Source organism: Zalophus californianus, chromosome 4, assembly GCF_009762305.2.
Source record: "Zalophus californianus isolate mZalCal1 chromosome 4, mZalCal1.pri.v2, whole genome shotgun sequence".
NCBI lineage: Eukaryota > Metazoa > Chordata > Mammalia > Carnivora > Otariidae > Zalophus > Zalophus californianus.
In genome coordinates this window covers 161,141,191-161,167,177 of record NC_045598.1, presented here as the reverse complement: position 1 = coordinate 161,167,177, position 25,987 = coordinate 161,141,191, and the positions used below count along the sequence as shown (strand labels likewise).

General features: G+C 37.1%; 1 protein-coding gene across 4 annotated transcripts in view; it reads left to right on the top strand.

Annotated features, from left to right (window-relative positions):
• RSPO2 (R-spondin 2) overlaps nucleotides 1–25,987 on the top strand; it is a 151,600-nt gene that overhangs the window by 76,627 nt on the left and 48,986 nt on the right. For all 4 annotated transcript variants that reach the window (XM_027615885.2, XM_027615913.2, XM_027615904.1 and 1 more), the window contains 2 exons: nucleotides 1,907–2,095; nucleotides 24,017–24,160. In XM_027615885.2, the coding sequence (XP_027471686.1) occupies nucleotides 1,907–2,095; nucleotides 24,017–24,160 (333 nt within the window). The remainder of the gene's footprint in view (nucleotides 1–1,906; nucleotides 2,096–24,016; nucleotides 24,161–25,987) is intronic.

Here is a 25,987-nt window from a genome sequence, read left to right as displayed (position 1 = left end):
TTCATTCCATTCTTGTTTAGGTATGTGCCAGTTTAATTTTTTATCATTAAAATATACGATAATTTATCCATTTTCCTGGTCATAGACATTTGGATCCTGTTACCTCCTATTCCTATTTTATACATTTACTATATCTGTGGTTGTCAGTGGTTTAGAAGTTATACATTACTGTTTCCGTGGTTGCTACCAAGAATTTTAGCAAGTACATTTAACTTAAGGAAGTTTAATATATATTGTTCTTCCTCATTCAAAATACAGAAAATTTGAATGCTTTAACTTTGTTTTCCCTGAAGACATGAGTCTTCCATGTTACTGCTGTTAAATATAAAATATGTATTATTTTTAAACCTTGGAAATGAATACTTCTTAAAAACTGATACTTTTCATAGACAAACCTGTTTCTCAGTTGATTTGATCACTATTGCTTATTACATTCTACTTCCTTCTGTGTTCCATTTTATTTTCTCCCATATATGCAGTTTATTCTTTTGGTGAGTGATTAATAAGTTCCTTGACTTTATTTTGGCTGAAAATACCTTTATTTTGCCCTCATTCTTAAAATATCATTTAATTACTTATCGAATTATAGTTTGATAATTTTCCCTTAGCAAGTTGAAGGTAATATTCTGTCTAACACACCTTATTTCTGATGAGATGTCTGGTAGAGGTAAAAATTTCTAGGTGATGTTTCTCTCTGGTTTGATTTCATTCTTTAGTATAAATCTGCTGTGTTCAGATGCAGACTTGTTTTTATTGATCTACTCAGATCTCTGAAGTTTTCATCTAAAGAATTCTTCTCTTTCTTTAAATCTGGAACTTGAGTAGCCATGATCTCTTTGGATAATATGTCTTACTCATGCTATTTTTTGATTCTGTAGCACCTAATAATCATATATTAAAATTTTTTCTTTTTACATGCTTCTTACCTTTTCCACATTTTCATCTTTACTGTGTTTGGTGCTACAGTTATTTAAACCTGTTTTCTAGTTAAATACCTTCTATTCAATTTGTTCATAGAATTTTTTTCAGTTTTAGAATTTTCTTATTGCACAGTCATTAGATACTGCTTCTTCCCTTGTGATTTCTAGTCCTTATTTTATCTCTTCAAGTATTCTGAAGATAATCATTTTTAAGATTCTTTCAGATTGTTCTGTTACTTCTGACTCTTTAGGTGTGAGATCTCTCTCTCTGAGACTAGTGACTCTTCCTCATGGAGATTTGCTTATCCCTGTGATTGGTTCATTTTGGTGTGAAGGTGGCTTTCCATGCAAGTTCCAGGTCTCAGGATTGTAGAACATTTCCTTAGGGCAGTTTCATGCTTTTTTCTTCATGGGTTTTCGTGGATTAATGTTTTTATGTTAGTATCTTGATTTAGTGATTTGATACTACACTGATAATTTGAACTTGGATCTCATACTTGGATGTATTGCAGATTTGGGGTTTTTGTGTCTCATGGATTATATTTTCTCTCTACTGGGCTCAACCACCCTATGCCCCTAATCTGTGGTTGAAATCTTCATCTCTGGCAAATTGGGGTGGGGGCTTCAAGTATTTGTTGCATGTGCAAACAGCCCTCACTACTCCATCCTCCATAAAGAGACCCAAGTGTCTGGTCTACATAAGCATATTTCTTGGCCTGGATTCAAGACCCTGCTGTGAGGTCTGCCTCTGTCTGGTCTAACTCTGTGAGCCATTCAGTTTCAGTTTGAACTCTGAGTTTCCTCTTTGTTTCTAAGTTTGGTTGTGTATTAGCCTTTTTTGTGGGCGGGGGGTGAGGGAATATTTTGTGTAACATTTCTATGATTCAAGTAGGACAAGAGACACTTGTCTTCTCACCACGTTTTATTGACCGGACGTCTTGATCATACTCCTATTTAAACCTGTGTTTTGTGTTTTTCTTTTACAGCTAGTTATGTATCAAATCCCATTTGCAAGGGTTGTTTGTCTTGTTCAAAGGACAATGGGTGCAGCCGATGTCAACAGAAGTTGTTCTTCTTTCTTCGAAGAGAAGGCATGCGCCAGTATGGAGAGTGCCTGCATTCCTGTCCATCCGGTTACTATGGACACCGAGCCCCAGATATGAACAGATGTGCAAGTGAGCAGTTGACTTTTGTCTACTATTTACTGTTTATGCAACTTGGGGGAGCTAAGTTTAAAATTTTGAATGAAAGAAAGTTTATTTCTAATATGCTACAGAAATAGTCTAAGCTTAAACTTGAGTGGGGTAGGATAAGAGCATTTTCATCTTTTGTCTAGAAGTATATTGCACATTTTTAAAAAGATTATTTTTTTTTTTGCATAACAAGCATCTTGAAACAAGCTTGTTAGCAGATCTTTGTAAAGCATACTTAGCACTCGCCCCCAAAAAATCCCCGAGGAATTTAAATATCTTTATATTGGGTATATTCTCTCTACTTCACTGCAGTGTCTATGGCTTCTTTTTCCTTTTTTTTTTTTTTTTAATCTGAGTTTGTAATCCCTTGTTTAGTATAATCTAGAATTTAATACATTTAAGGTTCTGTGAAGCACCATTACTGATAAAAGATATAACAAAAATATTTAGTTTACCTTTGAGTATTCTGAGTTCTAAGTTTATTTTTTTATTTTTTTTTTAGATTTTTATTTATTAGAGCATGAGAGGGGGGAGGGTCAGAGGGAGAAGCAGACTCCCTGCTGAGCAGGGAGCCTGATGCGGGACTCGATCCCGGGACTCCAGCATCATGATCTGAGCCGAAGGCAGTTGCTTAACCAACTGAGCCACCCAGGCGCCCCCCCGAGTTCTAAGTTTAACAACTACACAAAAGTTATTAAGGAATGGCATTCTGTACATAGGCATGCAGGAATGATTTTTATCCTTTAATCCAAAAATCACTTATACAGTGATTCTCAACTTTTAGGTAAACAGTAGAAATTGGAGTTTAAAAAAAAAGATGCCACAGAAACATCCCTTTCTTTAAGGAGCTTAAATGTTAGGGCACAGAGGGGATAGGGAAAAAAACGACATGGAGTGAAATCACAAATGGATAAGAAGTTTAACCGTAATTCAGTACACTAAGCTATGTCAGCAGGCAAGCAGTGTGTTATGGGAATAATTATCTCCCATTACTACTGTATACATAGTTATGAAGCCAACCAAGGTCTTTAGATAAGAAAAACAACTTTAAATGAATGGAATCATCCAGGGACAATATTATTTTGGAAGGAGGCAGAATTAATAGATTCTAGAAAGAAGGAACCACACATGTCTAAAAATAATGTGCTTGGGAACAAGTCTCATCTAGGGTGCTATTTGACAAGGCGATTTAATCTATGTTGCTGAACACTTAGGATCCTCAGTCCCTGCCTATGAAAGGTCCTTTGTGCCCACAAGTCACTGAGACAAGTAAAAATGTCCCCAAACAGTTTTGAACACCTCCTAATGGAGAAGTACTATCCCTGGATGAGAACCACTGAACCGTGTGAGCTTAGGAGGAGGTGTGGTTGAAACCGAGAGCTGATAAAAGTCTTGAGTGCCTGGCTGAGGAGTCTGGATATTGCCTGCCGGTTCTGAGCAGGGGAGGACTGAGAAGGTTGCTCTGTTGAGGATGTTCGAGGCAGCAGCGGGGGATGAGTTGGGGGAGGACGGAGAGTAGAGGAAGGCTCCTATGACAACTGCACTTAGAAATCAGGTTCTGGTGAAAGGTTTGTGGGTGATGAATTCCAGAGCTTAAAAAAAAAAAATAGAATCAATAGGACTTAGTAACTAATTACAAAGAGTGAAAAGAGAGAATCATATTTGATCCTAAGGTTTCAAGGTGATTAGTTTTGCCATTAACAGAGATAGAAATAGGCTCAGAGGAAATTCGGATCTACTTCTATTTCATGGAATTGTTTGGATTAATAATTACGGAGTCAGAACTCCCACCATGTATCAACAGGCTGGCTAATGTTTGCAAATACGTAGCTTGTCCTTAAGTTGTGTGATTTGGGGACTATCTAGTAAATTGTCTCCCATAATTTTTTTAACTTTCATGGAAGGATATCTCTACCTTGAAATGGATTTCTATTCAGATTGTGTTAGACCACCTGGTTGGGGGCTGTGTTTTGGGATCAGAGTCTGAATATTCGGTGCATTTTTCATTCCACACCTTCAGTGCCCAAGGAAGAAGAGGTTAGAGTGTAGATGTCTCCAAGCACTTACTCCAAGTTCTAAGGCTAGCATTATACATCCTGTGTATGGACAGTAGGCTGCTATATCATGTGTTACTCAACCCTAGGATATTGGCAAGTCAAAGGGGCAGCTATTAATAACTATGCAGGGACACTGGTGTAAACCAGGACTGTCCCAGGCAAACTGGTATGGATAGCCACCTCAGCAGTACTGCGTAGCATTTCAACAGGGTCATCTTTGGAGATACGTCCGGGCAAGGTTTCACAAACACGCTTTTGGCTAAGTTTACCCCTGTTCTCAGAAAGGAGAGCAGTGACTGTAAATCAGCCTTGAAAAGTGAATTTATGTGTGAGAACGGGTTTGCTCTGGTTATACTTATTTAAGTGAATGCGATCAATGTTGCAGTTTACTGACCTAGAGGAAATCATTACTTCTCTGGTACAAGCAGGAAGGGCTTATTAACAAGACTCTTGTGAATCAAAGTGAAAGTGGAAAATTATTTCTCAATTCTCAGTTTGTGACTTTGGATGGCTGTGGTTCTTTCATACTAATTATTTGCTTTCCCCCTGTACTTTGCATATATTCCATTGTTGTTTATATTCTATTCAGAAGAGAGGAGGCAGAGTTAAATGGGAAAAGCTGTCAAAGACTTAGAAATTGAAATCCTACTCACTTTCTTAAGAGATTATTGTTTTATCCTAGAGAAGAAAATTATACTTCAAGCAACAGTAGCTTTACAAAAATTTCTAGAAATGAAACTTGCTCATTTGTTTTCTAATCACTAGAGTAATATTTCAGTTGCAAAACAACATCCTTCTTCTGAAGGAAGACTTGCTCTATGAAGTACTGGCTAGGGTTGGCTTCTTGGTGCAAACTGTAAAGCTTATAAAATCAGACGTGCCTGTGAAAACCAATTCACTAATCACTTGAAGCATATTATGAAAAATACATACACTAATGGACACTAAGAGCTGTCAGTGATTCTGTTAGCTGAGATTTCTCATTTTTTTCTCATTTACGTGAAAAAGCTTTATTCCTTTGTTATTATCATTGTTATAAATATTCCTTGTAGAAAGCTTAGAAAGCACAAAGACCTTAAAAGGCAAAAGCAAAAATAAAAAAAACCACTCAAAGATAACAAAAGTTAACATTTTGGCTTCTAGTCTCAACCATTTGTTTCTACATGTGTTTATGTCTTTCTTCCCTCACAAATATATCATTGTTCTGCTTTGTGACTTGTTTTAACTTATTGGATTATGAATATTTTGTTAATGTCATTAAATATGGCTGCATATATCGTACTGAGTGGATATATCCTAATATATTTAATTACCTATTAAAACTTTAGTTTTTCACTAAGCAGTTATATGAAGAATATCCTCATATAGTCTCTCTCATATACATGTAGTTTTATACATTTGTCTGATTTATTTGCATAAGATAAGCTTTAAACGTAATACAGCTTTCCAGCTTTTTTGAGATAAGATTGACATGTAACCATATTACATATTTTATAGACTTTTGATTATATATTGTCAAATGGCCTTCTAGAAAAGTTGTGCCAGGTCACATCTTAACTAATAGACCTTTTCCCTTGCATCTCACTAACAATGGGTGCTATTGACAAAGTACCAAAATGCATTTTTTGTTTAATGTGATTTTCTTGGATGGGTTCATTTATTTTTCACATGAATATTTGCATTGTATGGTATTTACCAGAATCTCTGGCTTTTTTTCCCCCTCTATTTGCACAACTGTCTTGTTCTTAGTGATTTTAAAAAAACTTTAAATGAAATATCACAGGAATTCTGTGTTCAGGAATGTAAATGGAGAGTTCAGTGAATTATCACAAAATGGACACACATGTGCAATCACTATACAGGTCAAGAGGAATGTTTGCGCCCCAAGAACCCTCGTGGTGTCCCGTTCCAGTCACTCCGCTTCCTCCTCCTCCAACAAAACTACCATCTTGACTTGTAACCAAGACACATATAAAAGATTACTCTTGATGACACTGCCCATACCAACTATAGATTGGAAGTAACCCTAATGTCCAAAAACTAGAACATTGAAGAAAGCATAATATATTAAAAAAAAGGACATATGTAAAAGTGGAAATGAACTACCACAACATACTGCAACATAGATAAATCTCACAATGTAATGTTGAATGAAGGAAGCTGTAAAATAGACATTTACATACATTGTGAAAAGAGTTAAAAATACTCTGGTACTAGAAGTCAGGATTGTAGTTCTTATATGCATTTATTGAACACCTACTGTGTGCTGGCTTTTGTCCTAGATACCTGGAGATATAATAATGAGTCATAGTTTCTGCCCTTGAGTTGCTTATGGTATAGAGTAATGATTCCCTGCCAGGCGTGATTTCTCTCTCAGGGGAAATTTCGTAATGTTTGCAGACATTTTTGGTTATTACAGCTGGAGGGATGCCACCAGTATCTAGTTGATAGAGCCTATAGATACTGCTAAACATTCTACAATGCACAGGACAGCCCCCTGCAACAAAGAACTATTTGGCCCAAAATGTCAGTAGAGTTGGGGTTGAGAAACCCTGCTCTAGTGAGACAAGTAATTTACTCAGTGTAGTGTGTGATAAAGGGTGCTAATTCACTTCTATTCTGTGCCAGTTCTCTGTTACATACACATTTTCTCAGTTTTCAAAGAAGTGTGCAAAATGGGTTGTGGGATTTTTATTTTATGAAGTTACCTAAACTGGGTAAAATACACTTTCTAAACGTTGGGTGGATTTCAGCAATGAGGGAGATGATGCTCAGGAAGACCATGGGTGCTTTCAGAATTATTAGGATTAAGCATTATAGGTAGGGGGAAAAGCCACATGCGAAGGTGTGGGGAGACAAACAATCATCCGTTGTTAAGTAAAATGCTGGTGGTGGGTCCTGTTGCACAGCATAACCAGAAATGATGCTAGTCGGGGTGGTGGCCCCTGGAGCAGACCTTACGTGCTAAATTTAGGCAGTTTAAGCAGCTTCCTGAAGCCACAAGTAGTGGATTTCAAGTAAGAGAATGGTAAGGTCAGGAACTACTATTCTTTTGGCAGCAAGAAAGAGGAGTTTAAGAGAAGTCAGCGGTGAAGTTGGCAAGAGGGATCCAGGTTAAAAAAAAAAAAATGAGAATAGCTGTTTCCTCATCAGACCTTCCCTGGCTGGTTTGTCTAAAATGTTAACATTCCTTATCCCAATATTTCCTTTCTTCCTTCTTTATCCCTCCTTCCTTTCCCCTTTTCTTACTCCTTCCCTCCCTTCTTTTTTTAAATTTTATTTTATTATGTAATGTTAGTCACCATACATCACATCATTAGTTTTTGATGTAGTGATCCATGACTCCCTCCCTTCTTTTCTTAGCACTGTGGGTAACTAATGTACTGTATATTTTGCTTATCTGTTTTGTTACTCTCTCCCACTAGAATGTAAGCTCCAAGAGGAAAGGGATTTGGGCCTGTTGTCTTCAGGCTCATACTATGCAGAATAACGTGACACTCAGTGGGGCTCAACGAATATTTGTTGAATGACTGAATGAAGATGGTCATAGTGGAAACAGGGAGATGGAGAGAGAGATTGAGGAAGAATCAATAGGACTTGATAATTTGATGTTGGCTAAAGATGAAGGGAGAAATTGAGATTACTCTTATGATTTTGGTTTGGGAGCTGGGCAGTGAAATTTATCCAGGTGCAGAATATGGGAGGAATGGTGTATGTGTGGGCGAGAAAGGCCATTATGGTGGAGAATGGTTGATTTGGGACATGTTGAGCTCAAGGTAGTATGAGATATCCTGGGGAAGGTACCCAATGAGCAGTTAGATGTAAGAAGTTAGATGTCTCAAGGGAGGTCTAATCTCAGTCATTGGCAGGAAAAAGAGCATATTAACTGAGGAGTGGAGAGTGCTGAGGATTAAAGCCTGAAGAAGGTTGACATTTAACAGCAAGCAAAGGACAGCCTGTGGAGAAGTCACCAGGAAAGTAGAAAATCAGACACTGATGTCCCAGAAGAAAGAAGTAAGAAGGCATGAGAAGTAGCAAGTGGTCCGTGTCAGAGTTGAACTGTTTAAACAATAGAATTGTTGACATTAATAGGAGAAGTTCATTGTTCTGTTGGAGCACTATCCTGATTGCTGTGGTTTGAGGGAGCACATGGAGTCTGAGGCAAGCAGCCACTGTGCTTGTAGGTAGTCCTTTTTCTTCATTGCTGCACTGGTTGAAAAGTAATGCTAGCAAGAAGGCTCTTGGATTAGGAGGGGTGTGTGTGTGTGTTTGTGTGTGTGTGTGTGAGAGAGAGAGAGAGAGAGAGATGGAAGGAGACTTGATTGGGAAAGAGTTGGATGAGGTGGAGAAGGAGAGGGACAATTGAGGAAACCAGATCACTGAAGAGACGGAAGAACACAGGACCCAAAACTTAAGTGGGAAAACTAGCCTTGAACAGAACGCTTGTTGCATCAGCAACCTATAAAGTATCATCTAGCTCCCAACAGTCAATGTTTCATTTTATTCATCTATCAGGAGGAGGGTCAGAAATATGCTGAAGTGACAGAAAAAGAACCAGTTCATTTTTTATACTAAGGAAATAATACATCCTCCGGCAACAAAATGATTCTGCCTCGTTTTGGCACTTTGTAAAAATGTGTTTTAGGCTAAGAGAATGTTGACATGTTTTTGAAATGACATAGGTTCAAAAACTAGCAATTTTGAACATCTAAGAAAACTCATAGTTAAATAAAACCATCCCTTAATTTGTGAACTCCAAGACGAGTGTTTAGGTGTTTTTAAAGAATTACTGCATGTCAAATTTGAGTGCTTTTAGAAACACCTGACATTTTTGAATCATGAAATTTAATGATGCATTTGGAAAAAGGTCTAGGTATTTAAAATTAACAGAAATGTTTAAAATGTTTTTTTTTTTTTTTTTAAGATTTTCTTTATTTATTCATGAGAGACAGAGGGAGAGAGAGAGAGAGAAGCAGGCTCCCAAGGAGCAGGAAGCCCGATGCGGGACTCGATCCCAGGACCCTGGGATCATGACCTGAGCCGAAGGCAGATGCTTAACCATCTGAGCCACCCAGGCGCCCTAAAATGTTTTTAATCAAATCTGAACAATTGTGAACTGCAAGAGGGAGGTATATAATCACTCTGAGAACCGTAAAGTCTATATGATGTGTGCTTAAAGATCTGTAAAGATGCAGACCTCTAACAAATATGTTGCTATGATATCAGTATTTGTGGGATTATATGACAAGTAAAATAAATAAGAATATCTTTAGAAGATGCTTATGGATGGACTGAAAATGCAGTTGGGTTGCATGCGAAACTCCTATAGAATCAGACATTGGTATTTTATAATCCCTATTACCCAAAGTGCTGCTAAAGCACAAGAGACAAATGGGGTTAGGTATATTACAGAATCATAAAAAGGGTCAGAGAAGGGACATAGCCATTGGGTGAGAACAATAATTGAAAAATTATGAAAATTGTGTAACTTAACTTTATTTTCTCCACCCATCTAGCTTGGGTGGCTAGACAGTGAAGAGTTAGGGGGCATTTGGTGTTTAACACCTGTGAAAACACTGGGTGCTATTCTCCCCCACCTCCCTGCCCATGCCCCGAGCCTCTGATTTGGTAGATCTGAAATGGTGCCCAAGAACTTAACATTTTCAACAAGTGCCCAGGTGACGCTGAGCTGGCTGAGTCAGGCACTCCACTTTGAGAATTGCTACAGTGTAATAATTATGTTTCTCCACCTGTCACTGATGATGGAATAGGACACTTTGTATTTAGTAAAAGACAAGTTTTAGTACCACCTAAGCACATGAGGATATCTTAAGGAAATATGTGCCCTTCTCTACGTCCATTAATCATCAGTATAACCAGTAATCCTAGCTCTGTGTGCTCTATGCTCTCTCAACAACCCTGTGATGTAGGTAAATGTTTACATTTTATCATTGAAAAGACAAGCTCAGAGAGCCTCAGAAACCTACCCAAGGACACACATATGAAGCAGAGCTAAGAATGAGATCTAGGATTCTTATTCTAACACCTGTGTTTCTCGTTTTGTTTTAACCCATTTTTATCGATATAATGGACATATAGCGCTGTGTATGTTTAAGGTGTACAGCATAATTTTACTTATACGTTTTATGAAACAGTTGCCACAATGTTTAGTTACATCCATCATTTCATTTAAATACAAAGAATAAAGGAAAAGAAATGTGATGAGATCGTTGGTATTAATTATAGTCATCATGTTATACCTTACATCCTTAGTACTTACCTTAGAACTGGAGCTTTGTACCTTTTGACCACCTTCATTCAATTCCCCCTCACCTTACCTTCAGCCTCTGGTAAACACAAATCTGATCTTTTTTTCTTTTTCCTGAGTTTTTTTTTTTTTCTTTTCTCTTTCTTTAGATTCCACATATAAGTGAGATTATGCGATATTTGCCTTTCCCTGTCTGATTTATTTCACTTAGCTATTTTTCTTTAACCATACCATACTGCTTCTCTTGGAGAAAATAAAATCACAAAACACATTATTTGTTAAGCGTCAGAATATCTTTTTTTGAAGGTCCTCACTTTTAATTAGCACCCTTTGAAAGGCATTCTCTTAAACTGGTTTCTTTCCCAAAGAGGGACTTTGCCCTACAGGCCACTCTGCAGAAAACACACTGTCTTAGTTAACAGGTTACTTCCAGCTGCGGAAGTTTCATTGGCTAAAGTGGTTTTTACATTACAAAAGAGCTGCTACCAGCTCGTTAATAAACTGACCATAACTTAATAAGGTTAAGGAATTGTTCTTTAAAGGGACCATGAGGATGGCCCTACTGCCCCTTTATCAGAACTTAAGTGAGATGTCATTACCTGCTGAGTCTCTTGATTCTTAATGCTTGCTTCTCAAGAATTCCATCCCTGCAAGAGAGCTGGCTGTTTTGATGCACCTATGACTGGGATAGAACAAAGCATTTATTAATTGATTTTAGTTTCAGGGGATTGTACCCAGGCTTGGCCTCAACAGAACCACAGTTTAATTGCCTGAGGCCAGCCAGTCAAGGGCTGGGCATCTAAAAGGTGCTTAATACGTATGAATTGGATGATTGATATCAATCCTAGGTAGCTCAGGGTCTCTCAGAGTAGGAGGGTGGGCTCAGTAATATTAACTGCTCTTCCATGAAAGACTCCTTGTACTTATTACTAATAATACACACTTAGCACTTTCTTTTTGGCTAAATCTCTTCAACAGCTTATGCATTCGATTCCTGACTATTTGAGGCAAGAAGATGGAGGGCTAGAGAAGTTAGTAGCTCATTCAAAGTCACTGACGGATACAGAGCAGAGTCGATACTGGAATGCATGTCTGGTGACAACCCATGTTCTTTGTTACTGGACTACATGTTTCTTGAAGTGCTTTTCAGTTTGTTTTAAAGAGGGATTGCTTTATAAATTTATGGAACATACAAGCTAAAAATTGAAGCTAATTTTTAAATTTTTTTATCTTATGTTAATCACCATACATTACATCATTAGTTTTTTAAAATTTTTTATTGTTATGTTAATCACCATATATGACATCATTAATTTTTGATGTAGTGTTCCATGACTCATTAATTGCATATAACACCCAGTGCTCCACACAGAACGTGCCCTCTTTAATACCCATCACCAGGCTAACCCATCCCCCTACCTCCCTCCCATCTAGAACCCTCAGTTTGTTTCTCAGAGTCCATCATCTCTCATGGTTCATCTCCCCCTCCGATTTCCCCCCCTTCATTTTTCCCTTCCTACTATCATCATCATCTTCTTCTTTTTTTTAAACATTATTTGTTTCAGAGGTACAGGTCTGTGTAAGACTGCTGAATCACAGACCTGAAGCTACTTTTATATTTAATGAAGACATTCCTATTAATTAGTTTTAGCATTTAAAATCATGTAAAGGTAAACTAATTTTGATGAGATGTGAAATATGATTAGAAAGATAGTGGTACAGTGCAGCAACCAGGAAGGTTGTTCATCATGGAACAGCTCTTTTCACCATCTTTATTATTCTTTTAGTATAATGATGAGGATAGACGATGATGAAGATAACTGGGTGATACTTTTCTATGTAATTGGGTGTATTGTGAAATATCTCCTGCCTCATCATTTTGTAGGTCAAGTTCAGGTAAAGAGAAGTAGCAGCTTAATGTGTTGTGACAAAGAAAACAAATAATAACAGCATATTTCAAGTAGTGCTTAAAAGAGAGGATGTTTTATTCAATTAATACTTTCACTGATCATCCAGAATGAGTGTGTGAGTGTGTGTGTGTGTGTGTGTGTGTGTGTGTGTGTGTGTGTATGTATGTGTTCACAACCCTATAAGGCTTCTATCAGGCATGTAGAAGTTCCCTTAATTAAAAAAAAAAAATATCACATAGATCTGAAAGAGACCTAATTGATTCTGTCTCTCTCTCTGCCTCATCTCCCTCAAGCCCACCAAAAAATGTGCATGTTGAGGTTTCTAAGTAAGTACTTCCCCAAAGTCACACAATTTGCCAGGAACAGTGTGACGCCAGAGACTGAGATACACCAGTAGAATGTTCTTTTTTTACATTGTTCCTTCAAAAATCATGTAATGTAGATGAAACTATTATGTACAATTACAAACCTGAGTAGAGAAAAATTTCAAAGTCTTTGTTCTTGTTTTGTTTTGTTTTGTTTTCTGAAATGGTCAGTGTTGTCAGTGTTTTAAACCCCGTTAAGGATTTCAAGACATTAGATTTTACATTCTAAAGAAAAAAATCAAGTTGTGGTTAAATCACATCTTTGAAAGAACACTGGATTAGCAGGAACTTAGCTCTGATTTGAGCTACAACAGTTACTAGCTTTGCAAGCTTACACAAATTACATAGCACAGTCTTGGGTAATAATTTCTAATTCTAATAACTGTCATGCATCTATAAAAGAAATCTCAGTAATATCTACTATTGGCAGTTACCATTTTAATATTGATCTGTTTTATGTCTAGTTTCTGCAAAGTACAGTCTTCCTCCAATGCTCCTCTCTGCATGGTTTACAGTTAAGGAATACACATTCTTTTTGTTCCTTGAAGATAAAAAAGAAAGACATAAAGAGCTTCAATGTAGTACATAAAGATTGTTGTCTAATTTGGAAATGGAGCTCTTTATAATGTATTTTTATACCAAAATCATGCTATTGCATTAAAATATACAGGGTGGACTCTGTTTCAGTGTTTATTCTAAGCTGATAGAAATTTAGTAGATTTTTTAGTCATTCCACAGTTAACACTTGTCATCCTCTGTTATGTCAAGCCCTTTTGCTAGGCCTTGTGATACAGAATAGAAGAAGCGTTCCGTTTTCTTCATCGGGTCCCCATTTGATGCGAGGATTATGACAAACATATAACAACCACAAGAGAAGAATTGTTGTCTCGGGTATCTGGATGCTGGGAGGACCTGGGGAGTGTAGAGGGAACTTCGCCCTGGCCGGGGTCAGGTACCCGTGGCGATGAGGCTAGGGAAGTAGCAGGGTAGGTCCAGCCGGAAGGATCTTGGGCTCTAAAATCAAGGGTTTAAACTGATCCTGGAAGTAAAGGGAAGCTGCCAAGGATTTTAAAGCAGGGAAATGACATGACCAACTTGGCCTTTGAAAGAAGACAGTGGTCCTCCTGTGGCCATAGCAGAGCCATCTTGATCCTTGTGACCTGTCTCCCCAGTGTGGCTAAGCCATCAAGGGTTTAAGAAGTGGCCACATCAGAGATGCCACCAAGAGCTCCAGTAATGGTTGTTCCCCGCACACTGGGGATGTTTCATATGCTGGTCCATGGCAGCGAAGCCCTATAGCTTTGTTGTAAGCAACCCTGTATTAATCGTATTACATAACCCTCTAGAGAAAACTACTGGGCCACACTTCCTCTCTCCTTATTCTAGAAGCTAGATTATATCAAATAGATATCCTGAGAGCTAGAATAACTATTTTCTTCTCTGTGGCAAACATGGCTTTGTAATTTTCAATACTCATCAATGAAGATTTTTTTTTAAAATTTTTAGTTAGGATCCTAATGGTTGGAAAGTAAAAAGCCTGCTCTGCTATTTAATAAAGGAAGTCTTATTTCTTGAGCTTACATTTAATTTTCTTATGGGGTAGTTCTTTTGAATTAAGCCTCTTATTTCAGTTTAGACCCAAGTTTGACAGTATCATTCTGTTTGAAAGGCAGATGCTACCTTGTGCTCGGTTTTCCTTTGTGCAAATAAGGCTTCTATTTTGCACTTTAGTTTTTAAAGTGCATTCACATTCATCCTTTCATTGGCTCCTGGTAATCAATCCTAGGACTGAAGCAGTGTTATCCCCATTTACAGAGCAGGTAACAAGTTCTGAGAAGTCTACTGACAAGCCTGAGGGTTTGCTGCTCCTACATAGCATGGATGAAACTGTCTACTTTTATCATCAAACTGGGTAAGCGGAGATAGCAAAGCTACCTTCACAAACAGTTGGCAGGTATATCAGACCATAGGGCGAGGCATAAATGTTATGCAGGTCTTAGCCAAAAAGTATTGTTTGGTAAAATTATTCTCTCTTCTTTCTCTCCAGCCAGCCCTTCACTGATAAGTCAATGCCATATGTAATCAAGAAAATAAAAGCTTATTAAAACAGCGTGGAATTTTGACCTATTGACAAAAATGTCCTCTTTCTTGATTTATCAGTATTAGTATGAGAAACATGGAACTAAAAATGTTCCCACATTGTGATACCTCAATTCCAGCATCCTCTTATTCATTTGGTATTTGTCTTATGAACACAGCCAGATGATGTATATAAGACATCACTATGCCTCCCTAAGCTTAAAAGCTAACATTTGGGGTTTTAAAAATGAAACCTATTTCTTTTTTCCTTTTTCCTTCAATATGCCCCATGGCTTTCAATCATTCTGCAGCCTAGGAGTCAGCAAACTATGACCCACAGGCAAAATCTGGCTTGCCACCATTTTTGTGGGGCCCTTGTAAGAATAGCTGTTAGATTCTTAAGTGGTTGGGGAAAATATCAAAAAAAGACTACACATTTTTGTGGGGAACACAAAAATAATACTTTAAATTTCAGTACTTATAAATAAAGTTTTATTGGAAAGCAGCCACACTTAAGCACCTACATATTGTCTACGGCTGGCTTTGCTCTACCACAGAGTTGAGTAATTTAGACAGACTGCATGGCCCACCAAACCTGAAATATTTATTACCTGGCCCTTTAGAGGAAAAGTCTGCTGATTTTGGAGTGTGAAGGGATTGAGAGATTGTTCTTGTTTTCCTTGCATGACGGTTGAGTGGCAAGCAAGACCTGTATTAGCTTCTGTATACTATCCTGTTTTGTTAGGTGGAGAGAGATGCATTCTCCAACATTTGGAGAAATTCAACTAAGTCTCAGGACTGAAGTTTATGAAAGTACTCTGGTTCTACCTTAACGTGAAAGGTTGACAAGTTACCAAAAAAAGGAGAAGCACAAAGAGTAACCAAGATGAGAGATCTGCTACTTGGTAGGAAAATAAAAGCTGATAAGAGACATTAATTTGCTTTATGATTTTTAAAAACTTTTTTATCACATTCCTTCCCTATTTTATTTTGAGGTAATTGTCCTCCCTTCTGATCTGCTTTAAGTGGACAAAGTCCGTTTAAACACTTGGTTTTGTATTCAAGGCAAATGTATCCAAGTTTTAAGTTATTTTGAGAATGACTTCAAATATGCATCACTTGAATACACGAGAAATGGAGCCAACATTTTTATAGTTACTCATTGTTTGATCGCATGATTTCACACAAACCTCAGTGTTTCTTCAGATTTTTTTGTGTGGGTGGGCAAGATATAGTTGGGGTTTTTTTGGGGCAAGATAAAATTCTTAAACATTCAAATATTACAGTGCATCTACCAACATATTTCACAAATTTGAGTTTTAGGTATTTTGTTTTTTAAATGAACTGTTGTAAGCACTGTAAATTGAGTCAGGAGAAAACAAGTTACTTTTGATAGTATATGTGTCCTCCAAAGTTGAAATAAAGGACACTTTGGCATATAAGATAGAACTCTTATCGCTACCTGAAAAACAATACATAAATTTCTGACTGGACTCCATTTCCTAGCTAAATTGCAACTTGATTAAAATTCCAACCAAGTCCAGAATTTTACTACCCTTGTAGTAATTTACTACCCTAATGGCTATGATAGACCACCTTTAGCACACTTCAAAAATTGAACGTCTTCATTGTACTTAAAAGTACAGGGTGCTGCACTTTTCAAGCAGTATCTGTTGAATATTTTGTGATACACGGTATAACAATATTTTGGATGGGCTTATTTAGCTTTAGGGAGTGATACAATTTTTACGTGGTACTTTTCACCTGTTCTTTTTGTTCTCATCTTAAATTTGGTACTCCAGACAATCATCTGATATGGTTAGGTCTAGTATTCTTCCCTCCTATCTGTTGGTGAAGGGAGTAGGGCACAGAGAGGATGTAATTTTCTCTACCAAGGTCAAAATTGCATTTGGATCTCTGTTTTCCTGAGTTCTGGTTCCTAATGTTTGAAGTAGATGACTTTCTACGTAGGTAACCAATGAATGATTATATTCCATTTCTTTAGCTGAATGACCTAAACAAAGGTAAAGCCATTATATTGACTACAGGTATTGGTGTTTGGATAATGTCTTTCATTTGAGTAGTGCACATATATAAAGATTTATTAAAATGATTATATATATACGTACCTACATGACCACTACACGTGGAGTATCCTTGGATCTTGTTTGTGCTTCCTTTCATCCACCATCTTGGACTGTTCTAGTTGGTAAATTTTTACTCATGATAGCTCACATTCTTTGATCACTAATTGCACAGTCGATATTGTGTTGAAATTCTCACCTTTGTCAAGCCTGCTGAATTCTCTCAATCCTGAGATATTACCTCTTTTTATAGATAATGATACTGAGGCAGAGTTTTGCCATCTCGCCCACAATCATATAATAGTAAATGAGCCAAAATCCTAACCTCAGATGTGCTAACCATTGTGCTATTTGGAAGGCCACTATATTCTCAACATAGTTCTTATTTCCTGCCTTTGGCTCCTGTTCCAAGTCTCCTATTCTGCACTTGATGCAGTTGAATTTCACCCTATGCTAATTCTCCTAACTTAGTAAGGGCAATCTTGGCTTAACCCCATTCCGATGGGTTTTACACAGATTTCTACACTGGATCTTCTTTTAACAGTAGAGCTGGTTTTCTGTGTCATCACACAAATAGTTCAGTTGTAAGTATGAAACATTGAGTCCTGAAACCTCTGAATCTTTTATTTATTTTAGGTTGAAACCTAAGCTTCTAATGAGCTGTGTGTAACTTAGACCATACTACAAAAAATGTAATTTTAAATTTTAGGTCATAGTTTTCAACAGTCCCTAGCCTAATGGGATTGTTGCAGTAGTACATATTAGAAATGCATGATTTTGGTAACATAAAGCTTAAAAACTTTAATTAGGGATACATAAGCCATTGCAAGTTTTGAGAAGGAAGGTTAAACAGCAGTATTTGTAGTTGTTAGAGAAGCCTAAAAATATTTAAACAATTAAAAAAACTCATATTAAGTTACACAGTTTAGTACTTCCCATGTGAGAAATTGCTAACAGTCTAATTTTGAATGTCTTTTGGAACAACCTGTCCCATGAGTTTCTGTTAAAATTTTAGCATACACTGAGTGGAGAAGCTCTAGGGTTTTCAGGGGTCTGGCTTGATGCTCTTTGATACTTATGACTCCAGTCTGAAGACTAAATAACCCTAGTGGGGGTCAGCATCTGTTACATTCTGAATGGAAATGCTGAATAGAGATGCCCAATAAAGGGCAGTTAGACACTAGGCAGTCAGATTTTCATGGTGTGCTCAGGCAGCCTGTACCCACCCAACAGCCCTGATGATTATGAAGAAATAATAGAAAAGGATGCATCTGTATGGGTCTGAGGTCTTCTCTACTTCACCGATTGCTTCCCTTTCTCTAATATTTAATTGCTGTATATAGAATTACATTTTCACAGTTGAGTTTAACAAAGGCTGGTTTTTCTCTGCTTTTAATTTAAGGTTTTAATTCTTCTGCTGTTTATATGATTGGCCATTCTGAGCTATTCGGTTAATGGATGGTTCTTGTCACCTAGACTTTGGTGGGAAGATAAACAAAACTCACTCTCTCGGCGTGCCAAAGCCCCGGGAGGGCTGGAACACCAAAGGAAGAGAGGGTGACTGGGGATCTTTGGCTTCTTAGTTTTTCATCTCTTCCACCCAGTTTGTCAGTTGTATTGATTGATTGTAACTCCCTTTCCCATGACCGTTACATCTTAGTGTTGAGCCTCTTGGTGGTTTTCCTTACCCCCACTCTCTTCCTTCTTTCAGGAAACCTAATTTCCTGAAAGTATGCACTCCCCCGCTCACTCTGTATATATGAAAGAGTAATCGCATTACTATCTCATTGCCTGCCTGTGTACCATTGCTTTTAGTAGACCAGGATCCTGAAGTGCAGGAACCTTGCTTTCTCCTCCATGCCTTTTAGCTCCCCAGCATGATGCTTGGCCTCCTGGCACTTCTATCTGTTGAAATCAGGGGACAAACCAGGTACCATCTTGGTCATGTTGCTTTCATGCTCAAGAATCTATGAAGACCTCTCACTGCTAGTCAGACCAAGCCTTAAGCTTGAAACTAACTTCATTTTTATTAATTATTACTTAAATACTTGTACAACGTACAAGTAATTTAAAATTTAACTTCTTTGTTTGAAATGAAGTAAAATAAGAAGTGAAATTCTCCACCTACAGCAATCTACACCTAAGTAACCATCCCCTGATTCTAATCTCTGGCTCATTCAAGCCACTCTTCACAGGTCCATCACGTGCCATGTGAATTTTCTGTTGTGTGATTGTGAATGGAGTCACCCTGGCCACGGCTCTACTCTTCCCATTGTCTCTCTCAAACCTGCTCAGCTGAGGTTCCAACTTCCATGACCTGTATTACCTACCACACTTCAATACTTATGTTCTCTATTATAATTGTTTTCAGGTGTTGGACTATTTATTCTTCCAATGAGATTTGCAGTCCTTTCCAGCCACCATGGCTTTTCTTTCTAAAGATATTTACAGGGCATGTGCAAGCGATCTCATACTAAGCATTCAAATGAGTTTTTAAATATAAAGGAATTGAGTTTTTAAATGGCTCTTATGTTAGTTCACTTGGCAAGCATGGAAACTCCACCATGTGTCCGGCACTGTGTTAGAAACAAAGAATTTACAGACTGAAAGGAAAAAAAAAAAACAAAAAACAAAAAACTAATGGCAGAACAGAAATGGGTCTGTCTTTTCTATCTCTACCACACACGGCACATGCCTTTAACATCTACTGTGCTATGTTGCAGTGTTTGTGAGTGCCTCGTGGCCCCCGCCCTTTGGCTTTTGCCCCGCCAGGACAGGGAATGGGTATTATAATTTTATGTTCTCAGGGCCTGGTACAATACCTGGCAAGTGCTCCATTTTTGGAGAATGCTTGGAATGGACTGTTGAACTGAACTAAGTATAATTTGAAAAATGTTATAATGGAGCCTGTATGGATACCACGCAAGGGCAGGAGAGGGCACCTACCCTACTTTGTTTCTTGGCCAGGGTGAGCTCCCCTCACCAAATGACAGCCCCATCAGATTGTATTTGGACACAGTCTCACTTGAACAGTAATTTTACTTAAACCAATATTGGCAGTGCTCGCTTGGATTACATTTTTGAGGAGGCACTGTAATTTAGAGGCATGTAAGTTGGCTAAACCATGGTCTTATTTCTGAACAAGGCCTTAAAGTACAGATTTTTATAGAGACCCATGTTTAGCAAACTTTGGTATTCCTGTTTTCTTAAGCCGTATAGGGTTTTCTAAAGTTCACCAGTCTGTTGAATGATCCTCTTGGTGTTTTAAAACTCATTTATTGATAAAATTAACATAAAGGTTTTCCCAGATATTTAATACAATGGCTATTTCTGGGAAGCAGGCCTGATGTACCGTTCAGGTAAATAAGAGTATATCTGTATCGGGGCACCTGGGTGGCTCAGTCATTAAGCATCTGCCTTTGGCTCAGGTCATGATCCCAGGGTCCTGGGATCGAGCCCCACATCGGGCTCGCCGCTCGGCGGGAAGCCTGCTTCTCCCTCTCCCACTCCCCCCGCTTTTGTTCCCTCTCTCACTGCGTCTCTGTCAAATAAATAAATAAAAAAAAATAAAAAAAAGAGTATATCTGTATCTTTACCTGTTTTGAATATTTATAATGAGAATGTTTCACTTTTCTAAAAAGGAATTAATAAGGTTGATGTGAATCTGAATTGCTTAAGTATGACCAGTTGAAGAAATTTCTGGGAGTGTGGATACAGGCTGGAGGGAAAAGCCTAGAACTATGAGGCTCCACAGTGGTTTTCTCCAAAGCAGAAGAGTGAGTTCTAGGAGAAGTAGTCGAACGGGACAGGGAGCTGTGGATGGGGCTGGAGATGGTGAGAAAAGGTTTCTGAGAAGCATGTCAAGGAGCAGATTGTCAGGCTAGGTGGTTTGTGCGGTTGCTTTAAAAAGCTTTCAGTTCAAAGGTGTTGGTGATTAGATGAGTTGTGTCTGTTGAGGCTGCTGAGTGCTGTGGGCCGCCTGCACCGGTTTTTATGTTGTGGTGGAGTCACTGAGACCAGGAAGGTCAGCGGAGCTTTGGATGATGTTACGACTTGGTGCCAGTCAAAGCTTTTGTTTAAATGCTCTGTGAATAAGAAATATTTAGGGATTTTTTCCCCTAATGACTTGAATGAACGGAAAGCACCCTTGAACATATGGAAACAAAGAATACTGGACAAGAGATGGCCAAACAGTTGGGTATTTTGAGGCTAAGGTAGATTCAACATTATAAGGGGTATAATTTCATGTACATAATTTTTCAGAATTTCCAATTCTGAAAAACTTGGATCGAGTACTATTCCTTGATTCATTCTTGCCAGTTGGAATCAAAAGAATTTGTTTCAGAACATTATATTATAGCGTTATTTTCTGTAAATTTAAGCAAGTCACGGTGTCATTGAAATAACTTGTTTTACTTTTAATACATAAATGCATTACAATTACAAAAGATTCATATGATTCAGAAATAGATAATTTTTAACCTATTTCAAAACTCCACCACCCCTTTCCCAAATTAACTTCTCTAAGCTCCTTCATGAGCGCACGTGTGGTTTTCTTGTACCATACTCTCTATATCCTGCAACTTGCCTTTTTCACTTAATGATAGATCTTAGAGCGTATTCTCAGCCATTGCTCATAATTCACCTCGTGCTTTTTCATGTCTGAAGTAGTCTACAATTTGAATGCGTCAGATATTCTACTTAAATTTGAAGACAAATAATCGAGCTTTCTTTTAGCAGGATTTACGCCTGAAGAAGTCCTAAGGGACTTGACAGAGAATGATAGGTATTTCAGAAATTCACATTCTATGAACTGGTATTAGGGCCATGGAATGAAATGAAGAAAGAAATTAGGGCGCTGCAAGTAGCAGTCAAGATTAGCAGAGGACCTTGTAACATTATTTCCAAATGCTTATTGCTATAACTTTTAGGCCAAAGAGCTTACTGGTGTAACTCGTGTTTTAAAGAAAACTCAGACTTTGTAGATAACAGCTGATCTATAAAGTGTACAGTCCTCTTTTCTTAATATAAATGCTTTGTTCTCTTCCCCCCTTAGTTCTGTTTTGGAATGTTTATCATTTCTTGGAAAATAATTCGGCTAGTAGGAAGGGCTGCTTGCTTTTCTAAAAAGGCAAGAAAACCAACAATTTGTGGACATGATGGTCATGTGTTTTGACCATGATTAAGAAGCTACTGACCAGCTATAGACCACCATTTCATTACAATATAGGTTACAGCATTTAAGATTACAAATGCACATTTTATGGGGTGATAAACTGTTCTTCTTTACCCACCATCCTCCCCAAAAGAGCAGTAGTGTAATTTGACTATGGACTTTCACCCATACATAGTTGGTTTTCCAATTGTAAGTTTGGTAACATTTCACAGATTGAGTTAGCTGCTTCATGGTGGCCATTTAATGCATGAAGACCTGTGAGACCCCAAACTGAAAGGTGAAGAATTGCCGTTTTCTTTTTATAGGTCCAGAACCTTGTCATTATTTAAAATATAATCTATCTCAACAAAACTTTTTATTTTCTCAATTTTCAAAATATTCAGTGATTCCATGTTTTGGTTCTATTTTTTATTCCATTATCTCTTTGCTTACAGGAAGAGTCCATCTTAAGCCTTTTTCTGAATCATTAAAGGACCAAATACAGTAGTGGCATTCAGAGGCTTGTTAAATGAATAAAAGTGTTGCCATGGAGTTTTCATAGAGCTTTATGTATTCTTAATTGCCATCAATTAAGTCTGTTATAAGTAATATGTACTATAATCTGTTAAAAATCTGAGCTTTTAATTAATCCTCCTTTTTCTTTCCTGTACTTGAAGAGTAGAGTGTATATATTTAGAAATACATATATTTAGAGTATATATATATAGAAATATATATTTCTATATAGAAATATAAAATATATAGAGAGTGTGTATATATATATATATAAATATTTTCACCTGTGCAAGCCAATCCCTCTGGTCCAGATGTTACTGGCCTACCAGCGAATCTGACCTCTATATATATAGAGAGAGTATATATATATATAGAAATATAGAAAATATATTTTCACCTGTGCAAGCCAATTCTCTCTGGTCCAGATGTTACTGGCCTACCAGGGAATCTGACCTAGGATACTTAGCCTATAAATTCATTCTTCTTTTTATACTTTGTTGTAAAATGTGTGGGTTAGTGGAAAAATACATATTTCTAATCTCCAGTTGATTTGCATATGCCAGTACAAATCTTCTCAACAGCCTTGTAAAGTCAGTGATGTCCCTGTTTTATACAGAAGGAAATAGACACTCAGAGGCCTATTGTTGTCCTGAGTCACAGAGCTGCTAAAAGCGGAGCTGGGATTCAAACCCAGACCTAGCAGACCTAAAAACCACTTCTTTTTCACAAACTGCAACTAGTGATATTCTGTTAGTGCATTATAGAGAAAATATTACAGATTTAGAAGGCAATCGGTTTGGGGGCCTCTCAGAATCAGCTCAGCCACTATTAGCTGTGTGACTTTCTCTTAAATTCAGGTTCCTTTTTTGCAAAATAAGGATACCACCGCCCACCTCGTAGGATTATTATAAAGACTAAATGGAAATGCATGTAAAGCCTTTGGCACATTGTAGGTTTGCAAACTAGTGACCTACACTACCCCTCCAAGTTAAGACACCTTCTGCTGAAAGTAAATGCCAGCACTGACCAGCATTAAACAGGATTTTAATTTACTGTCCTGAAACAGAAGATACTGATTAGAATATTCCCATTGTGTTTTTCACTATAGGTTTTTTGAAGAGCAGAACAGATTTCAATCTCAGCAGCAATGAGATTTGTAGTGGGCGTGTTTGCTTTTTCTTTTTAATCCTTTGTTTTCATCTCATTTGTAGTTGCAAAATTTTCTGAAGGGTCTTATGCTGCTTAAGGCCTAGGCTGGAATGCTGTCAGCCTATTGATGTGGTGAGCTTGTTGGAAGAGGTAGGAGTGATTTAGAATGTGATGGCATTAGCAAACAAATGAGTTGAACGCATATTTCTTTAACTACTAGAATTTCGATGGAGCTAACTGGTAAATTTGTGAGTGTTATTTGCAAAACAAGTAAATTTCTTTGACTGAAATGTTCTTTTTTTCTTTAAAATTGTTTTTAGGATGCAGAATAGAAAACTGTGATTCTTGCTTTAGCAAAGACTTTTGTACCAAGTGCAAAGTAGGCTTTTATTTGCATAGAGGCCGCTGCTTTGATGAATGTCCAGATGGTTTTGCACCATTAGATGAAACCATGGAATGTGTGGGTGAGTAGTTTTTCATGTAACTTTCAAACTTTTATTTTAACACCTGTTTCTTGAAAAATAATGCATGCTGGATATATTCAACTTAAAAACAAATTGGTTCTCTTGTTAATTAGAACTGAAAATTATTTAAGTTCTTTGCTGACTTGCTGAATTTTGGGGGCATCAGGACATCGGTAGTCTACTAAATCTTGCTACAAATTTGCTAGTTGTGTGTTGCCTAGGTCAACTATTTAAGTGCTGGTATGGCTTTATCATCTGTAACACATAACCTTTTTTACCTTAAATTATTAATAACTGTTAGAGAAAAGCATTTTGTGTAAAAGAACAAAATTTACAAGCAGTACCATGTGGTTAACTGTTCTGTCACTTTTGTTATGTAGCTTAATTATGGTGCTTCTTGTTTAGCCATTTAAAAAATTGGAAAGAAATTTTTTGTGCAAAATTGATTTTGTTGATGATTGCATGTTGCCAAGGTATATTAAAACAATGTTTTACTGAATTTATCTAGAATGCATAACTTAATATACATGTGTACACTGCTCATGAATAATTAGGAATATACATTTTATAAATTTTATACTTTTGTAGTGTTTGAAAAACACTTTGATATTTTTATACAACTGATGAAAAGGTAAAGATCTATAATACCTACATTTTGATGAATACCTAATCGAATGAATCTAATCTCCAGGTGTAATGGCATTGTCCCCACCCCCAAATTTTATTTAACATATTATACATCTGATATGATCTATAACAGAATTACGTATTATAAACGAGACTTTCCAGCACCTTAGAATGGAGACTTAAAAAAAAGTAAGGACTTCTTTTCTGCAGATATATTGTTGAGTCTGTAATTATATATTTGAAGGTTTGCAGAGAACACCTTTAAATGACAGGTATTTGAAGAAATGTGTACTTATGTTCCTGTTTATGTGTGGGTTTGTACATTCATACAGGTGACACTCTATTAAAAAAGTCACTATAACAGAGTATTCAGAATGTTGAATTTGCTTTTGAGAGGCAAGATCCACCCCCATTATAAATATTAAGTGGAAACTCTTACAAAATCCTTAAATATAAGAAATTACAAATAGAGTCCTACACACTTCCGTGAATAAAAATCTTAAACAACTTTGAAAAAATCTCAGAGTAACCACGATGCCTGCTGAGATCAGAAATGCTAAAATACTGTGTGTGGACTCCAGTCCCGGGTCCTTATCTGCTAGGGCATTTTAATAGTGAATTTGGTGAGGTTTAACTTTGCATATTTTTATCCTTTTATTATCTACCTCAGGGGTTTGGAGGATAGCTGTCTTTTCTACCATATGAATTTACAAAAGGAGATGCTAAAAGCTTTTACATATAAACAAACATTTTCAAATATCTGACCGTATCTAATTATAGTGAGATAGAGCACCAATTTAGGAAATGAGTACATACAGTGGTTTTTAGGTACCTATTGAAAGAATTGAGATAACCAGAAAATGCAAAATAAGCTCCCTGTCCTTTTCACTAAGTACTGACTTCCGAAATAAAACTAACATACTTGTGAGTTACTATGGGGGCATTCAGAATTAACACGTAAAAGTATGTCTTCTGTCATTGTTTGAAAAGAGGATCTTTTTCTGTAGGTTTTAGTTGTTGAATCTTTTAAAGAGTATATATTTCAGTGTCTTTAGAATGGACCAATAGCAGTCCTTCAAAAAATGAACTAAGACAAATACAAAGTAATAGTTTTTAAATTACTTATGTGGTAGTTGCTTATTGTAGATGAAAGTAACTCTATGGTTCAAAGAATTGAAGCATCCAAAAAGAGAATACAGG